The 16,362-nt window shown below is 37.2% G+C and overlaps 2 protein-coding genes across 2 annotated transcripts in view; both read left to right on the top strand.

Moving 5' to 3' along the window:
• chsy3 (chondroitin sulfate synthase 3) overlaps positions 1-9,950 on the top strand; it is a 44,133-nt gene extending 34,183 nt beyond the window's left edge. Inside the window, exon 3 of the mRNA XM_027173640.2 lies at positions 7,855-9,950. Within this exon, the coding sequence (XP_027029441.1) occupies positions 7,855-9,426 (1,572 nt within the window). The 3' untranslated portion in view covers positions 9,427-9,950. The remainder of the gene's footprint in view (positions 1-7,854) is intronic.
• Positions 9,951-11,339: 1,389 nt separating this feature from the next.
• Positions 11,340-15,471, top strand: hint1 (histidine triad nucleotide binding protein 1). Its single transcript, XM_027173702.2, has 3 exons — positions 11,340-11,547; positions 14,120-14,224; positions 15,148-15,471. Exons 1-3 carry the CDS (start codon positions 11,437-11,439, stop codon positions 15,310-15,312), a joined length of 381 nt encoding a protein of 126 aa, XP_027029503.2. The 5' UTR covers positions 11,340-11,436; the 3' UTR covers positions 15,313-15,471.
• The last annotated feature ends 891 nt before the right edge of the window (positions 15,472-16,362 follow it).

The raw sequence follows: 16,362 nt of genomic DNA, 5'->3' as shown, positions 1-16,362 counted from the left end.
AGTGCCTCTATAGTTGTTATAATGTATACTAGAGATGTCCGGGTCGTAATGCTTTCCAATATCCTCCTTTATTCCCTGGTGAATTGAAGCTGGAAAATGCTTTTACAGGCAGGAAGCAGTGCACGCTACAGAATTATGACCTCTGTTAAGATTCACTTTAATGCTATAAGCAGCCTGAGTGAAAACTGAAAGCAGCCTTAAGGGACATTCCAGACAAATTTTAAAATTCAACCTTCCATACATCTGTTGTGACCATTATTGCTTAACTCTCACAGCGGTGACTCAGTAGTCTCTAGGGTGTGAATACTAAAGGAAAAAAATCTCAGATGAATCAAAAGACTACAAAATCTATTTGATGTGGGCAGAAGAAAGCCAGAGATTAGTGATACATAAAAATACTGCTTAACTGAATATGTGCACGTATATGTTTAGCATGCCGTTGACAGTAATCATTCCAGTGGCAAAGAGGTGAGGAGAGCATAAATTCAGTCTGCATTTGGCATAGCAACTTAAAGAATGCAGGTCAGTACTGAAATAGGAATTATCCAGAAATGATCCTTATCCAGAGCAACCAACATTTATACGGCTAAACAGATTGGAGTTTAGGGCCCTGCTCAAGGGTCCAGCTGTTGCAGCTTGGTGCTCTTGGAATACAAACTCACAACCTTTTGATCACTAGAACAACACCTTAAGCACTAAACTACCACTTCCTAGGTACAGTATAAGTTTAGGGGTGTGTGCATAAAATTAGTTTATCATGTTTTTTTATTTTTATCTGATTGTTTTTCACATATTTTTTTCTTTTAAGTTGTAATTTCACATTGAGGCTTTAAGATTCTCTTCACTGTAAATTGTAAAACAGAAGAGAAGCTGCAGATCTTTTGTTGGCTTCTAATAAAAGAATTTCAAGAGTGTTCATTTTTATTTAATTTTGTCGTCAATTTTGTCAAGTCAAAATGAAGTTAATGAAATGAAATGAAGCATAGTGAAATGAAATGAAGAGCCCAGTTCTGTGCCTTGATGATTCAGGGCATGGACATTTTTTAAATATATAAATTCTAATTTAAACTGCATTAACTCGCCAATGTTGGTGATCATTTTTTGCACTGCTCATGTTAGAAACAGTGATTTTTATGTGAATAGTGACTCAAAGGAAAACCGTAAAAGTACCGTTTTTATCTAAAATTGTGACATTTATTTAGAATACATAATGTAAAATAACTTATTTGAGTCGTGTATTAATTATGCAGTGTATCTCATGGTTTCAGTAGTTTCTTTTATTTGGTTGTATTGGTAGTAGGATGATATATACTCTACATCCAGTGAAATTAAATAATACAACTGTTCCATTTTCATGCCCTTCTTTCTTCTTCCACTAATTGCACATTAGCCACACTTGAAGCATTAATGTGCATTGGAACGAGTCTTTGCAGAAATCAATATGCAGTGGAAAGAATTACACTAATGGCATGGAATAGTAGTCTGGCTTTGAGATTATTTTAGATCGCCGTGTCCAACATGTCCTTCACCTTCAATAAAACCTTAATAAACTAGGAAACATATCACAGAGCCTGTAGGAATTTATTGCAATGCTCTTTCCTGTCCATCGGCCATATCACAGCTTATACCCGGCAGCACTTTGATGAGTTTACTTGTCTAGGGCTTTGCACTGTACAATTTAAGATGGAGAAATCATCGCTCTCAGCCTCTTTAAACACTCTGCACTCAGACAGCTTGTAATGTTGAAGCAGAGAGTGTGCGCGGATGGTTTGTGGTACATCAATTTTCCCTTCTGTTATCTCGCCTCGAAGCCCGCCTGCGAATGATACATTCAGTGTGTCGCCGCCTTAAGAGAAGAGCTCGAGAAACAGTATGTGAAGTCAATTCATTCTGAATACTCATCAAGCTGAAACCACACAGCGCTCAGTGATCCTCCCTACAGGCAGAGCCTTCAAAGGCCTTCCTGTTGAAATTAATCCCTCTTCTTCACATGAATAAGCTCAGGTCCCACTGCTTTGCACAGGCAGGCACATCCACAATAAAAAGCTGTTAATTCATCCCCCACAATACTGATACTCAGATCCAGATCCAGCCTAACACCGGTGTACAAAGTCCTACGGTAAATGGTGTGAAAATGGCGTGATAAATTAATTAGCAGAATCTTATTTTGTTTGTTTTGTTTATTATTATTTTGACTGAATGATTAGAATAATTAGAAAGTATGTGGTTTTCTGCAAGTGCTGTATTATTCCAGAGAAATGAATGCACCTGCTGTGAACCAAATGTCCAGGTCCACACCTGACAACCTTAATGCATTTTGCTTACAAACTGTAGAGGCTTTCTGATTTATAATTACTCCTGGAGCTACCAATGTGATACAAATCTTGCCTTTTGTCAGATTAACAGATAATGTTTTATGGATTACATTAATTGATTATATCTAGCAGTCAAAAATGGGAACAGAAGCAAACACTTATAGAAACCTGTTGGGGCAGGAATCACACTGCTCAATGCTCAGGGGAGGAGAAAGGGAAAGGATGTTAGTCACAGTGTTACCAGGGTAGTCTACTTAAAAAAATTCTGCAGCTGTGAAAGGTCTTACTTTTTAGCAAGTAATCAGAATTAAACCTGATAAATTCCAGTGCAGACGGTGTATCTGTGTTGTACAGAACCATTTCTATTATAAGATCTACAGCAGGAGAGAGGGAGACAGAAAGTGAGATTATGGAAGTGGATGATGTCTGCACATCACAAATGTTAATGCACCACAGTGATCTTGTTTTCCTCTCAAATGCTGAGCAAAATAAAAAAATATCTCTCTTTTCTATTGCCTGAAACCTGGCAGCCTTGATTAAAGATGCTACCTTGAACACAGTTGAACAAATGGACATCTAAAACCACTCAAAATCAGATGCTTATCTAAATGCTGGATGACTGTTGTCAACTCTCAGCTGATTTTTCTCTAAAACATTCACTACATAATAACCTATAACGTGTGATAAGTTTATTTGAGGCTGTCATTATCGGTATCATCCTTTCGCATCAAAATCTACTGTCACGTGCCACTGCTGCATAGAAACTCTAAAGAATAGGATGTAGAGTGAGCTCCTTTTTTCAGACTGTGATAGATATTAAGCTAAGACAGGATAGAATTATACTTATTTATTCACAAACATGCACAACACATCCGATCAATAATGCTTCTTCTTCTACTGAGAAATATCGTATCTTACATTAGACTGAATCAGGGTACTAATTTGTTAGCCTTTATTAATCTGCCAATAACCTTATGTTTCATCCAGACAACAATATTGTGTTGATGCAAAAGGGTTTGTGTAGATGTCTTAATTTGAATTATGAATAGAGAAATAACAGTGTTTTGTCAGTTTCATTGTGTGGGTGTTTTTTGCCTAAAGCCTTCATACGCTAGCAATATTTCAATCCTTGTGGCTTCGTGTTGTTTTTCTCACCTTTTTGTCAGTACTTGATGCAAATTGTGTCACATCCTGAATAACCGATAATCAGTACTAAACCCATATGGCATTTTGTTTGCACTGTCATATCATTTAGATGTAGAACAGCTAGCAGAGATGTGCTTTAAAACTTTAGCTTAAAAAAAAACTAAGCGTAATTAAGCAAATTGCACTGACAGTCAATGACCTTCAAAACATATATCAAACTCCACTGCTACATTTATGAATCAGAATGAAGACAGATATGAGAAAGAGAAATGTGATGCAAATATGTGTACAAAGCTCCTGTTTGATGCGATGTGAACGCTGTCAGTATGCTCTCATGAGATATTTGTACTTTGCTTCTAACTGTGACTTTCATCAATTCCTCGTCCTAGTTCTTAGTTTTTGGTTCTGAATTTTTGATCAGCATTACTTGTGACCTGATCCCCTTTATGTATAGTACCCAAACTGGTTAAAGCTAACCAGACCACATGATAAATAGTGTTAATGCTGTTTGTACAGTTCTGGTCCACTAATCAGGTTCTGGTCACACTAATTCGATTTGCTGAATCCGAGAGTGCTTATATTTACTATTACAGTGCTGAAACATTTTACTTTTTGTATCACTCTCACCACTAAAACTCAAATTCTAGCAAGTTTGTTTCTCTAAAACGGAGACTACAGTAAAGTTAGAAACATTATCAGTGGACACAGCAAATGATACATATGTCATAAAAATAACTTGGGACTTAAAATACAAAAGCTCGTCAAATAAAGATTATTAGGAAGCCGGGGTGGCAGTTTTATCAGGAATGGATGGACAAATCATGTTGACCCACTGTGCAGCAAGCGAGCTGCAGTCGGTGTGTTGCATGACAACACGCAACACTCTCTATCTGTGGCTTCTGTGAGGTCTATTTCTAGTGGCCGAACAAAAATAAACGAAATACTAAGCTATGTTGTGTCTAGAGGGTCCGTTAATCAATAATAACACATTGTTTTTAAAAGCATTGTATAAAACTTATCAGAATAAGAGCTGTAATTATATTCACTACAACAGCACTCTTGCTCATGCAATATATTTCAATTATACAACAGTGATTTTGAATTCTGGAGTCTGATTGGTCAGGAGTTCTGTTAACATCATTAAGAGTAGGGCTCTGACTATAATTCTGGCTGCAATGCAAATCAAAGGATTATATTCATTTGCTTGTTCTAATACATTAGTGTTTCTATAGTAACAACTAATACCCCGGGGCTTGCACAGTGGATGCTCCATAAAAACTAATTCAGATTTAAAGCCATTCCTTTAGGCTATGTGTATGCTAATGAACTTCAAGAGAAAGTCAGGGAATCAATGTTTATAACTACTATAACTATATTTCAATAATGACAACTCTAGGAATGAAGTTAATGAGCTTTTATTAATGGGAATGGAAGATAGGTAGACTTGGTCTCTACTTATTAGATCTGCACCTACATAGAGATATTAGGAACATGCTTCTGCTGCATGGTACAGCAGGAGGAACCCCGTTGTAGCAGATCTGAACAGGTGGTGCTGAGGAGGAGGATGGTAAGGAGGAAAATCTCTTGCTGCACACAAAGGCTGAGCCCAGGAGATGATTCAGGATAATAAAGGGTTAGCTAGATAGGGAAACATGGCTAGGCCATTATACTGGTGTCTAGAGAACCAGTCAGCGCTGGACTAGACATAAGTGATAAAAAGAACAATTTCTGTGGATGTTTAACAATATAAAATGTATCTGTAAATGTATTGTATTGTATCATGTATTGTTCTTTATTCATGATTCACAATAGATGATTGGCAAGTTGCTGTGATATAAAAAGAATAAATCATTTCGAGATATGCTGTTATAGGAAATTAATTAAGATCTGGGTGGTAATGTTATCTCACCACCCTGTTGTTGAGTATTTAACAATAACAGCATGACCGCATTCCCTGAAAAGACTTAGTAAGAAACTCAACAACAGTCGGACATTTGTCAAACCCCAGATATGCCAGTGTTTAGTTTGCTGCAAACACAATTGAATTAGTGACCGAGAAGCAATCTGCTCCACAGCTTTCAGGACACAGTGATTTTTCAATCTGTTGAATTGATTTCCAAATAAACAATTACACAGAACATATGCGTGTGAGTGTCCTTACTGGGTTATCATCATTTTTTAAATTTATATATTTTTCTTCAGTGTGCTGCAAAGCCTGGTGTTCGCTCGCTTTCTGGATGCACAAGCCTTGGACATACTTCTTAGACTTCTATTCCTAAGGGCCTTGTGCATATGATTAGTATCCGCTTAATGATATTACAGAATTTCCATGACACTATCAGCAAATGTTGCTTCTTTGGGAAAGCGTGAATGACCATATAAGCGACATGGGAATATTCCGTTTGTGTTTTAACTGTAAGGGCATGAACAGAAATAGAAAATAATGTAGAGTTTAATGCACTGATAAATGAACCAAAAAAATACAAAAAACACATTAGGCTTATAAAATGTGGTTTAAAGGGAAATTGAGCTTGTGATTTTATGGATACAGTCATGGACTCAGAATGAAGAGATGATGATGTTAGAAAGACATGATAATGTGTGCTGCCTTTGTTGAAGGATTGGCTGGAAAGCTAGACTAAACAGAAGGACTGTCTGAAATAATGCCATCATGATTTATGTGTTTTGGTTCATCCAAATTTTTTTGCACAAAGAGCCTTTTTGCACAAAGAGCCTATTTCTCGTAATGCTGGTACAAACGACTACAGAGGTGATGCTGTATTTTGCAAATTTGGCTTTATGCACACAATCGGACAGAACGAATCCTTGTCTTAAATCTGAGGAATATAATGTATTTACAGTATCTAGTCCTAATGTCCTATAATTCATTTAACACTGAGGTTAGTTTAGTATTGTTCAGACACTATAGTTTTAATTCTTCTGTAAATAATAACTCACAGTGCTCTGGGTCATACTTAATTAAAGATTAACTGTATTCAGTTCAGCTGGCAGTGTAAAGTGGAGCAGTACTCTGCAGATCAGGGGAGGAATAGAGCATTGAAATGTGCTTGCTAATGTCTGGAACACTGGTGTGAAAATGGAGGAATTATGCTGAAACCCAGGAATGTCCTAAACGTGGTCTTCCTTTTTCACTGAAAGGACTTAAAGACAAAATGACTCATCTTTAAACACGAAACATTTTTTGGGTTTATTGACTAACCAGCAATGTTACAATTGCCTACTGTTTGTGGCGTCACTACTTCCTTCCTTCCAGTTTTGATGTATACATTCTTTTTGAGTATGTTTTTCAAAATGTTTTTCTCTTAGCATTTGTGCACGTTTGTCATTGCCCACTGTTATATTTCTATTGATTTATTTATTGATTTTTTTACCTCACTCTTCCTATACTACTATGAGTAATGAAAACATGCGCTGTTTGAAAAGCTTGCTCGTGTTTATACAAAGGGACTAGAGTACTATTTTATTATTAATTTGTTACTGTAGCAGTAATTTTGGTATGTTACTAAGGTCGAGGTAAAAAGAGGAAGGTGTTAAGAAAGAAAGCCAGCGGTGTCATTGTTACAAATCAATGCCTCTAATATGTTAAATCAAACTGTATTGGATCCTTTGTGCTCTGGATAGAAACCAGTGAGAATCATAAACATTTGTGGTGTATACAGTTTAGAAACTACATTCAGATCAGTTAATACATGAATAATTCTGTGGAAAAGACATCTTTTGAATTGAATAATGTGAATTCCATAATTTCACGCACTGAATATCACATACAGGATTAAAGTTTCTTCACTTATTGGTAATGGAAATGGCAGTTTTATGTATACTGTACTGTTTTATGAGTCTCTACGAATATAAAACAATGTGCATCATGCTGATGCCAGCATTTTATCACATGCATCTGTCGCCCCCCACAGTCTCAACTCGTCAATTACAGTCTTGTGCTAAGCTTAGTAGGGCGACAACTTTCATGTATAAACTGTAAAACTGGGGAAAACAATTGTAGCACATGTGGTTATGGACCGCACGGCCTCTGGTTAAAATTCTAAGTTATAATCTAATACTATTACATAATTTGCTATCTTTCTTTCCCAAAGCACCATGACGGTACTTCAGAAATCATTTGTATTTTAATTGTAAAAATGATTTAATAATTGAATTAGATGTTAATTAGACCTTATTCTAAAAGCAACTGTATGTCACATGCACCTTCCTGGGTAAAAGATGCACTCTAATGGTACAAAATATGTACTCTGTATAGTATCACAACAGTAACAGCGTACAGTGCAGTATTGTTCCTAATTATTTGTTTAATACATAATCTAACTCTTGTTCTACCATTGAAAATCTCATCCTAGTGTTTTTCCCCTCTGTATAGATGCAGGAGCTGTTCTATGAAAACTATGAGCACAAGAAAGGCTTCATTGAGGAGCTGCGCAGCAGCAAGATTCACAACGCCATCACTCTGCACCCCAACAAGCGCCCGGCTTATCAGTACCGGCTACACAACTACATGCTCAGCCGTCAGATCTCACAACTGCGCTACCACACCATCCATTTACATCGTGAGACCATGAGCATGAGCCACCTCAGCAACACAGAGGTGCAGTGGGAGGACCAGCAGCTAGGTGCACTCCCCTCCTATACCCGCTACCAGCCAACTGAACGAGCAGACGTCATCGAGTGGGATTTCCTTAACGGGCGGTATCTGTACTCTACTACCGAAAAGAATATGCCGCGTCAGGGTCTCGGCAACGTGCTCCGCTCTGCCTTAGAGCACACGGTTCTCCAGTTGATGGAGATGATCAATGAGAACTCCAAAGTTCGTGGTCGTGTTATTGATTTCAAAAAGATCCAGTATGGTTACAGGCGGGTAAATCCTTTACATGGCGCTGAGTACATCCTGGATCTTATGCTGCTGTATAAGAGGCACAAAGGACGAAAAGTGACCGTGCCAGTACGGAGACATGTCTACCTGCAGCAGTCATTTAGTAGGCCTTATTTTAATGAACCTGAGCAGCTAGATGTAGCTGAACTGGTAGAGGCAATCAATAGTGACTTTCAGTCTTTTTCACTTCTCTCTAATTCACTCAAGATCTTTTACCCTTTTCAGTTTTCAGAGTCTAACAGGGAGATACGAGAGCAAGGTCAAAAGAAGCTGCACATCCTCGTACCTCTTATGGGTCGCTATGATACATTTGTGCGCTTCATGGACAACTTTGAGAAGGTCTGCCTAATTTCTAACCAGAATGTAAAATTAATTATCATCCTGGTGGATAATGATAGCAACCAAGACAAAGAGAAGCATTTGGACTTGATTAAGGAGTACCATAATAAATATCCCAAAGCAGATCTGTCTGTAATACCAATGAGTGGAGAGTTTTCTAGAGGTCTTGCCTTAGAAATGGGTGTCTCTGGCCTGAATAATAACTCTCTGTTGTTTTTCTGTGACGTCGATCTGGTCTTCAATAGTGACGCACTCCAGCGATGTAGATACAACACAGTTGAAGGGAGACAGGCCTACTTTCCTGTTGTATTTAGCCAGTACAATCCCAAAATTGTCTTTGGTGAGGGCCATACTGAAGACAGCAACTTTGTTTTCACCAAAAAATCTGGCTTCTGGCGAGATTACGGATTCGGGATCACTTGCATAATCAAAGGTGACTTGCTAAAAGCTGGTGGTTTTGACACTTCAATACAAGGCTGGGGGCTGGAGGATGTCGACTTGTTCACAAAGATCATCAACTCTGATTTAAAAGTGTTCCGTTCACAAGAACCGGGCATAGTGCATGTTTATCATCCTGTCCAATGCGATACTAATCTAGAGCCCAAGCAATACAAAATGTGCCTGGGGTCCAAAGCGAGTACATATGCATCTGCGATGCAGTTAGCCGAACTGTGGCTGGAGAAACATTTAGGCGTAGGCTACAGGAACAGAACTTCCTCCTGACATTCCAGCTATCTGTCAGTGTCACTAGAGATTACCTCAGTTCCTCAGTACATGAACGCAAAAGACTGATTATGTCTTATGTGAAAAGTGTAAGCAAGTGTGTGAAATTAACGGTACTCTAGCAGCATTTGGTGCAGCGTATTTATTTGTGCAGTTGACTTTCACAGCGTCTTCCGTAGGTCATTTAGGAAATGATGTTAATACCATTTGTTTTGTGCTTTGTTGTTAAAAATCTGCTGATTTACTCAGGAGCATATTTTTCATCACATGACCACCGTCTGTGAACGTTCAGTATTATCCATGCCATTAAAGCCGTATGAGAAGTGCTCTTGTTTCCAGGTTAAAGTGGACACAAACACCGCCATGAATTAATAAATTATTAAGAAATTAATATATTTCCATGGGGACATTAATATAAAAGTACCATAAATGTGCTTTAAAGGGGACTGAAGAAAAATAAAGTTTTCTTTATACTAATAAAATATTTTTTATTTCTGCAGTATTTTTAAAGTTACTGTAACTTTTATTTTCTAGTTGCAATAGGATCATAATATTAAGGTACTGGTTGCCTTCCAAAATTTCTGTATTCTTTATTCTTTTGTTTGTTTAACAAAGTTCAAAATGTATCGGTATGATTTTTTGCTTTTTTTTTTTTTTTTGCATTCTATGGCAACTAAAATAAGCTTTCATTATTGATTATTTATAATAAATGTTGAAATGCATAAACCTGATTGTCTGTGTCAGTTCACTAGCGGTCACACTACTGTATATGAATACATATGAGAGAATCTGCATAGTTCTGCTGTGGTGGTATAGTTGTGTATTAGCATGTTCTGTATTCAGTGTGATCTACAATAGCCTTTTATTTGCATTCATTCATTCATTCATTTTCTACCGCTTATCCGAACTTCTCGGGTCACGGAGAGCCTGTGCCTATCTCAGGCGTCATTGGGCATCAAGGCAGGATACACCCTGGACGGAGTGCCAACCCATCGCAGGGCACACACACTCTCATTCACTCACATACTCCGGACAATTTTCCAGAGATGCCAATCAACCTACCATGCATGTTTTTGGACTGGGGAGGAAACCGGAGTACCCGGAGGAAACCCCCGAGGCACGGGGAGAACATGCAAACTCCACACACACAAGGAGGAGGAGGGAATCGAACCTCCAACCCTGGAGGTGTGAGGCGAACGTGCTAACCACTAAGCCACCGTGCCCCCCTATTTGCATTCATCCAATAAAAAGAGCTGCCTTCCTGTTAGTGTTTTCAATTCGGTGTGACCCAAAGATATTTTCCTTCATGCTGTGGATTGAGTATTTTAATTCATTATAATATTAATTATTATAGTATACTTAGTTATAATGATTATTTAATTAATGATAGATTAATATACACTATTGAAAATTAGATATTCTCACATATAATTAAAAACATTCTCACATTATATATATATATATATATATATATATATATATATATATATATATATATATATATATATATCAGAATCATGTTTATCAGAATCAGATTTATCAGAATCAGGTTTTGTGACTCTCAAAAGTACAGACATACAGTAAATAACACTATACTATACAAGACAATACAGATGTTGTGATACAATATAGACAGTATGAGTATTAAATAGGAATACAAAATATATGACTGATCTGTTATGGACATAAAGTGTGAGAAGTGCATAGTAGTGCAAATAATATTGTGCAATATTATGCTTTTGTGCAATATACAGTAGTGTGTGTAACATTTTATGTATATAATTTTTTTTAATTGCAATTTTAATTTTATGTATATAATTAAACGCTTTCGTATTCATCCAGTGACGTAGCCTTTTATTGATCTTCAAACCATCTCCACTGGATGTTGCGTCAAACAGCCGTTCTAACGCAGCTTACCCAGCCCCATACATCCAGCGGAAACAGTTTAGAGATCAGATATCGGCCTTAACGTCTGAGTTGAGTTACATTTTGCTTGCTATACTTAGCGGCATGGCTGACGAGGTAGCCAAGGCGCAAACTGCACAACCCGGAGGAGATACAATTTTCGGCAAAATAATTCGCAAGGAGATTCCCGCAAATATAATATACGAAGATGACCAGGTGTGTGTTGATTTCTATTAGCTAGCTTGTGTTCGTTATTAGCTTGTTAACAGTCGCATTAGCCTTTAATCTGTCATGTACCGTTAGCGACACGAAACACAAGGCAAACAGTAGAAATATCCATGCATTTGTAATGTAAACTGCGTCTTGCATCAGATTTATCCAGCCCTGCGGATAAGTCAGGACAGCTTTACAAGTCCTGTTAGAGAAGTTATATTTAGCTCGTGTTTTTCATCAGAGTGCCCCAAGCGGTGGTTAGCCGGAATAACGACATTTACAGTATTTAAGTCTTATCCAGAGCCCTACATTATCTCTTTTCTTCATACAACTGAGTAATTGAGGCTTTCTCAGTGGCCCAACAGTGGCAGCTTGGTGGACCTGGGATTCAAACTCACAACCTTATGATGTGTACCCCTATACCTTAACCACTAGGCTACCACACCCTCAGAGCTGGTGCTGGTTCAAAGCTGGTTCCACTGGTGAGCCTTCAAAGAACCGGTTTGCCTTTCCAAGGGCTAGAGAGCCATCACGGAGCCGTGTCATGTCACTGTATGCAAAGTTAGTGCGGCGGCGGCGGCAAATACAACAACAACAATGGCGGATGTTGCTTTACTGTTAATGCTCATAGCTTTGCGAACCTATATTGGCATCCAAACGCTGCGAATCCTGAATTAAAATGATTTAAAAATGGCGCTAACGACGTTGGTCACAGTAACCCCACCCTCAGCCCCTGACGCGAGCGGTTCTTAAGTCTAGACCACTTTTCCTGGTTCAGAGCCGGTGCTTTGGGTGTCGAAAAAGAAAGAACTGATTTTAAATTAGGCTTCAAAACAGCACTCAGACTGCCTTGGTGGAAAAGGGGCAAATGGCTCCTTATTTAAATTGTAATAAAGTTCAGAAATAATAGTTATTAAAATGTTGGTCCAGAAACCTTAATAACTTACTTGAACCTGATCTGTCATGCTATTGGAAATTATAATCCTCCATGGCTGTAACAAACAGTCAAAATATTATGATTCTTACTTAGATAGTAAGCCTAATGTTTGAGTAGATCGATCATGTTCGGATTGTGGTTTGCAGGATTTATTTTACTGTTAAAAGGGATGTAAAAGGTTTGAGAATCAATGCAGTAAAAAAAGATCTGAGATGCTCAAAAAGAACTGTGAAAGGAAATTTCAATACTTCTAGACAATTGTGTGCTTTCACAAAATGTCACAGCAACATTTTTAGGAAGAACCACATATGAGGACAAAATGCAGGCTATGCGTTTTAAAATGTATTTAAAATAATATACTAAAATGTTTTAATTCTTTTTAGTGTGTTAGTATGAACTATGTCCTGATAGACTTTATAACAAGATTAGCATATTTTCTCAGAACAAACAGCAAGCTCAGAACAGAGTTGCCTAATACAAATAGTTAATGTTTGGAGACTAAAGTCAAGGTCTTTGTGTTGCATTTTATTAGAAAATTGCACTATTTGTCAAGCTGTGTTTCCCAGTGTGAACCTTATAATATTTTTTATGTATTATACCTTGTACATTATAATTGGCTAACAAATATTGGCAGATATAAATATTTAACAAATATTCCTCCAAGAAGCCTGTTAACTGTAAAATAAATTCCATAGAACACTTTTACTTCATGTGCAGAATCAGAATCAGAAAGATCTTTATTTATCTTTACTTTGAGGAATTTGTTCTAGCACCGAAGTGCCACAGTGTAAACAGAATGCATTATTTAAATGTGTAAAGTCTTGAAATTTACAGAGGAAGATAAGATCCATCAACAATAGAAAATATCTATGTTCTGCCTATGTCAGCAATCACTGTGATTGCCTCTGAGGCATATGCAGAATATGGGCTCATGTAAGCAAACATAAGACAAATTCTTCCAAGTGACCTTAGGTAATAGGGGCTGTTTTTCTGTGCATTAGCGTGCTTTGTTTGTATTTCAGTATTGCCACTATCATGTTTTCTAGCCATCCTGTGTCACTCCAGTGTCTCGCCATCTTGTGCCTTTTTCACGTATTTGTGGGTTTTAAAAACATTGCAGAAACATAGCAGCAGTCAAACCTGTAGACAAGTTGACACTGTTAGAGACTTTGTCGGCTGTGCTTGTTTGCAGTATCATTAAATCAGCCGCCAGTGAGAACTTCACAGCAGTTTTATGACCAAAGAAATCGTTTACAGTACGACATCAAAAGCTTTTGTTTCCTTGTTTTCCCTGATAGGATATACATGAACGCATGGCTGTTTGCATCACTTGCTTTAAGTCATTGTGCTGGATACACTCCAAACTTTGGAAGACACGTACTTCTTTACATGTAAAAAAAAATATATGTAAAGGAGCACAGATACTTTGCATTAAGGCACACAAATGGTCTAGAACACTCAACATTCTAGCTATTACTATGAATTCTGAGCATAATCTAGTCTTACCTAATCAGCTGAATATTGATTCCAAAACCCCAGAGGTGCTCAGTGTAATGCTGCTGCAAATGTTTTATTATTCTGTGAGTGAGCAAATGAGTCATGCATTCATTACAACCTTCTATTCTCTCTGTTTTCAAGTGCATAGTCTTCCATGATGTGGCACCGCAGGCTCCAACTCATTTTTTGGTAGTCCCCAGAAAACCCATACCTCAGATTTCGAAAGCTGAGGACAGTGATGCAGCAGTAAGTGGATCCTGTTGTGTATATTCAGACATGGTTGCATGTTTGTGTTGAATTTCATCATTGTCAGCAGCAGTTAAAATACATGACAAAGTCACTGTGATCCTCAGTTAAGCAACTAGAGACAAGTTGGAATTACAGTGAATTGCAAGTTACAAGTTGGAATTACAAGTTGGAATTACTGGTCCTAGATTTACCCACACTATAGTATTATTATGGGATATGTTAACAATTCTGACTTCCTGTTGTCTCTTCTTATTTAGCAAATACCTCTTAGTGGTGCAGGAACTTGTGTATTAGCTCATCTGTCCTGCCATCTGGCTGTTTCCAGGACAATAATACTGTACTTCGAGTTGTCCAGTCAAGCCTGTTTAATTGCCATGCAGCAGCTGGAGAAACTCAAATACCTACTTAGGCTTTATGTTTCTGTCTACCACTCTTAGAGATGCATATTAACTGTATTAGGCATATTAATCTACACCTGGTCGATAGGATGAAATTACAACTAAAGTCAGATTTTAGCAGCTTTGGGAGCAGATGATTGATCCTTTAATTCTAGATACATGCAACAAAAAAGAAAGGAATCAACTAAAAGTTGAATCAACTAAAAAGGACCAACTAGATTAAAATATTAAAAGTGAAGTGAGTTATAATAAGTTCTCTTTTTATAGGAATTGAATTGGAAATGTAAATTTATTTGCCAGTGCAGGTACAGATTTTTTCCCCTTACATTCATTCTAAATACATTAAATAAAAATGCTTTCATAGTAATGTAGGTTAAACAACAGTATGAAGTAGTTTGAAGATAATATTTTAATTACAATTAAAGGGAACTTTGCTATTCCGCAGTTCATTTTATACGTCATTATTCCAAGACAACTTTATATGAGGTAATCCAATGATAAAATCTGTTTGTCTCTCTCTAGCTTCTTGGACATTTGATGCTTGTTGGCAAAAAGTGTGCTGAGCAGGTGGGATTACGCGATGGCTACCGGATGGTGGTGAATGAAGGCCCTCATGGGGGTCAGTCTGTCTACCATGTCCACCTTCATGTTCTGGGTGGTCGTCAGCTGGGCTGGCCTCCAGGCTAAGTGCTTCAAACCTGATCTCAACATAAAGCAGCGTTATTAATTTCAGCAGTACCTAGAGAATTGTGATGTTTGTTTATATCAGCATGCCAAGTTCTGTCATGCTAATTTAATCAGTGAGAATGTAACAGACGAAACAATAAATGCACTTAACAACTGTCACACCAGTGCCTTATTCCTGTGATTTGTTTGAATTTGCAATGTTGAGACTTTTGTGTCCACACTGATAATGTATTTTTCCTGCCACCCAAATGGGGGCGCTCTTGTATTATTATAGGAAAAATGCAGCACTCACCAGAAGCTGTTGTAGTTTTGACAGTACAATTGAAGAACTTCATTGTGAAGTCGATGAATTTTAGCATTAAACAGCAAGTTTAGTAATAGTTTTAAAAAAAAAGGGTTCATTTTAACGAATACAACCTAAAGCTTTTATCTTGTAGGTCACTTTAGGGCTGTAGGTCATTTTAGTTACTGCTGAAAAATCCAGAAGTTGTAAATAATGACCTTAATAGTTTGTTTGGTACCAACTTTCCTAGAAAGCTAATTACTATTAAAATTCCAATTTTCTAAACCACCATGGATACTGTGATAAACTACTGTGGCTGCTCTGCTTCTAAAGAAATGACAGGTTTTGCATAATAATAATAATTCGAATAATATTTTATTCTGATCAGTGATGTGGTGAATCCAGAGTTTATGCCAGGAACACAAATTATAAGACCAGGATACATCCTGGATTGGACTAGCAATAATCTCATTTGTTTAATTAAAATGTGAGTGTGAATATAGGTAAGAAAATTTACCTGAAATTATAACAGAATTATTTTGAAATTGCTAAATGTTCATTCATCTCACTAATCTTTAGTGCACATTTTTTCCTGTTCTGGATCAAGGTGAATCCAGAGCTTTACTCCAGGTGTAAATGCTTTGTGCCATTTAATTCATTTCATTGTGTTCTATAAAGTGAATTCAAAAACATTAAATTAAATTTTTTAAACTATACAGATTCATAATCCTTATTACTACACTTCCTTTTCGAATATCATAAACATT

Source organism: Tachysurus fulvidraco, chromosome 20 (genome assembly GCF_022655615.1).
Source record: "Tachysurus fulvidraco isolate hzauxx_2018 chromosome 20, HZAU_PFXX_2.0, whole genome shotgun sequence".
Lineage (NCBI taxonomy): Eukaryota > Metazoa > Chordata > Actinopteri > Siluriformes > Bagridae > Tachysurus > Tachysurus fulvidraco.
The sequence above is the reverse complement of the archived record's forward strand: the minus strand, read 5'-3'. Positions and strand labels throughout refer to the sequence as shown.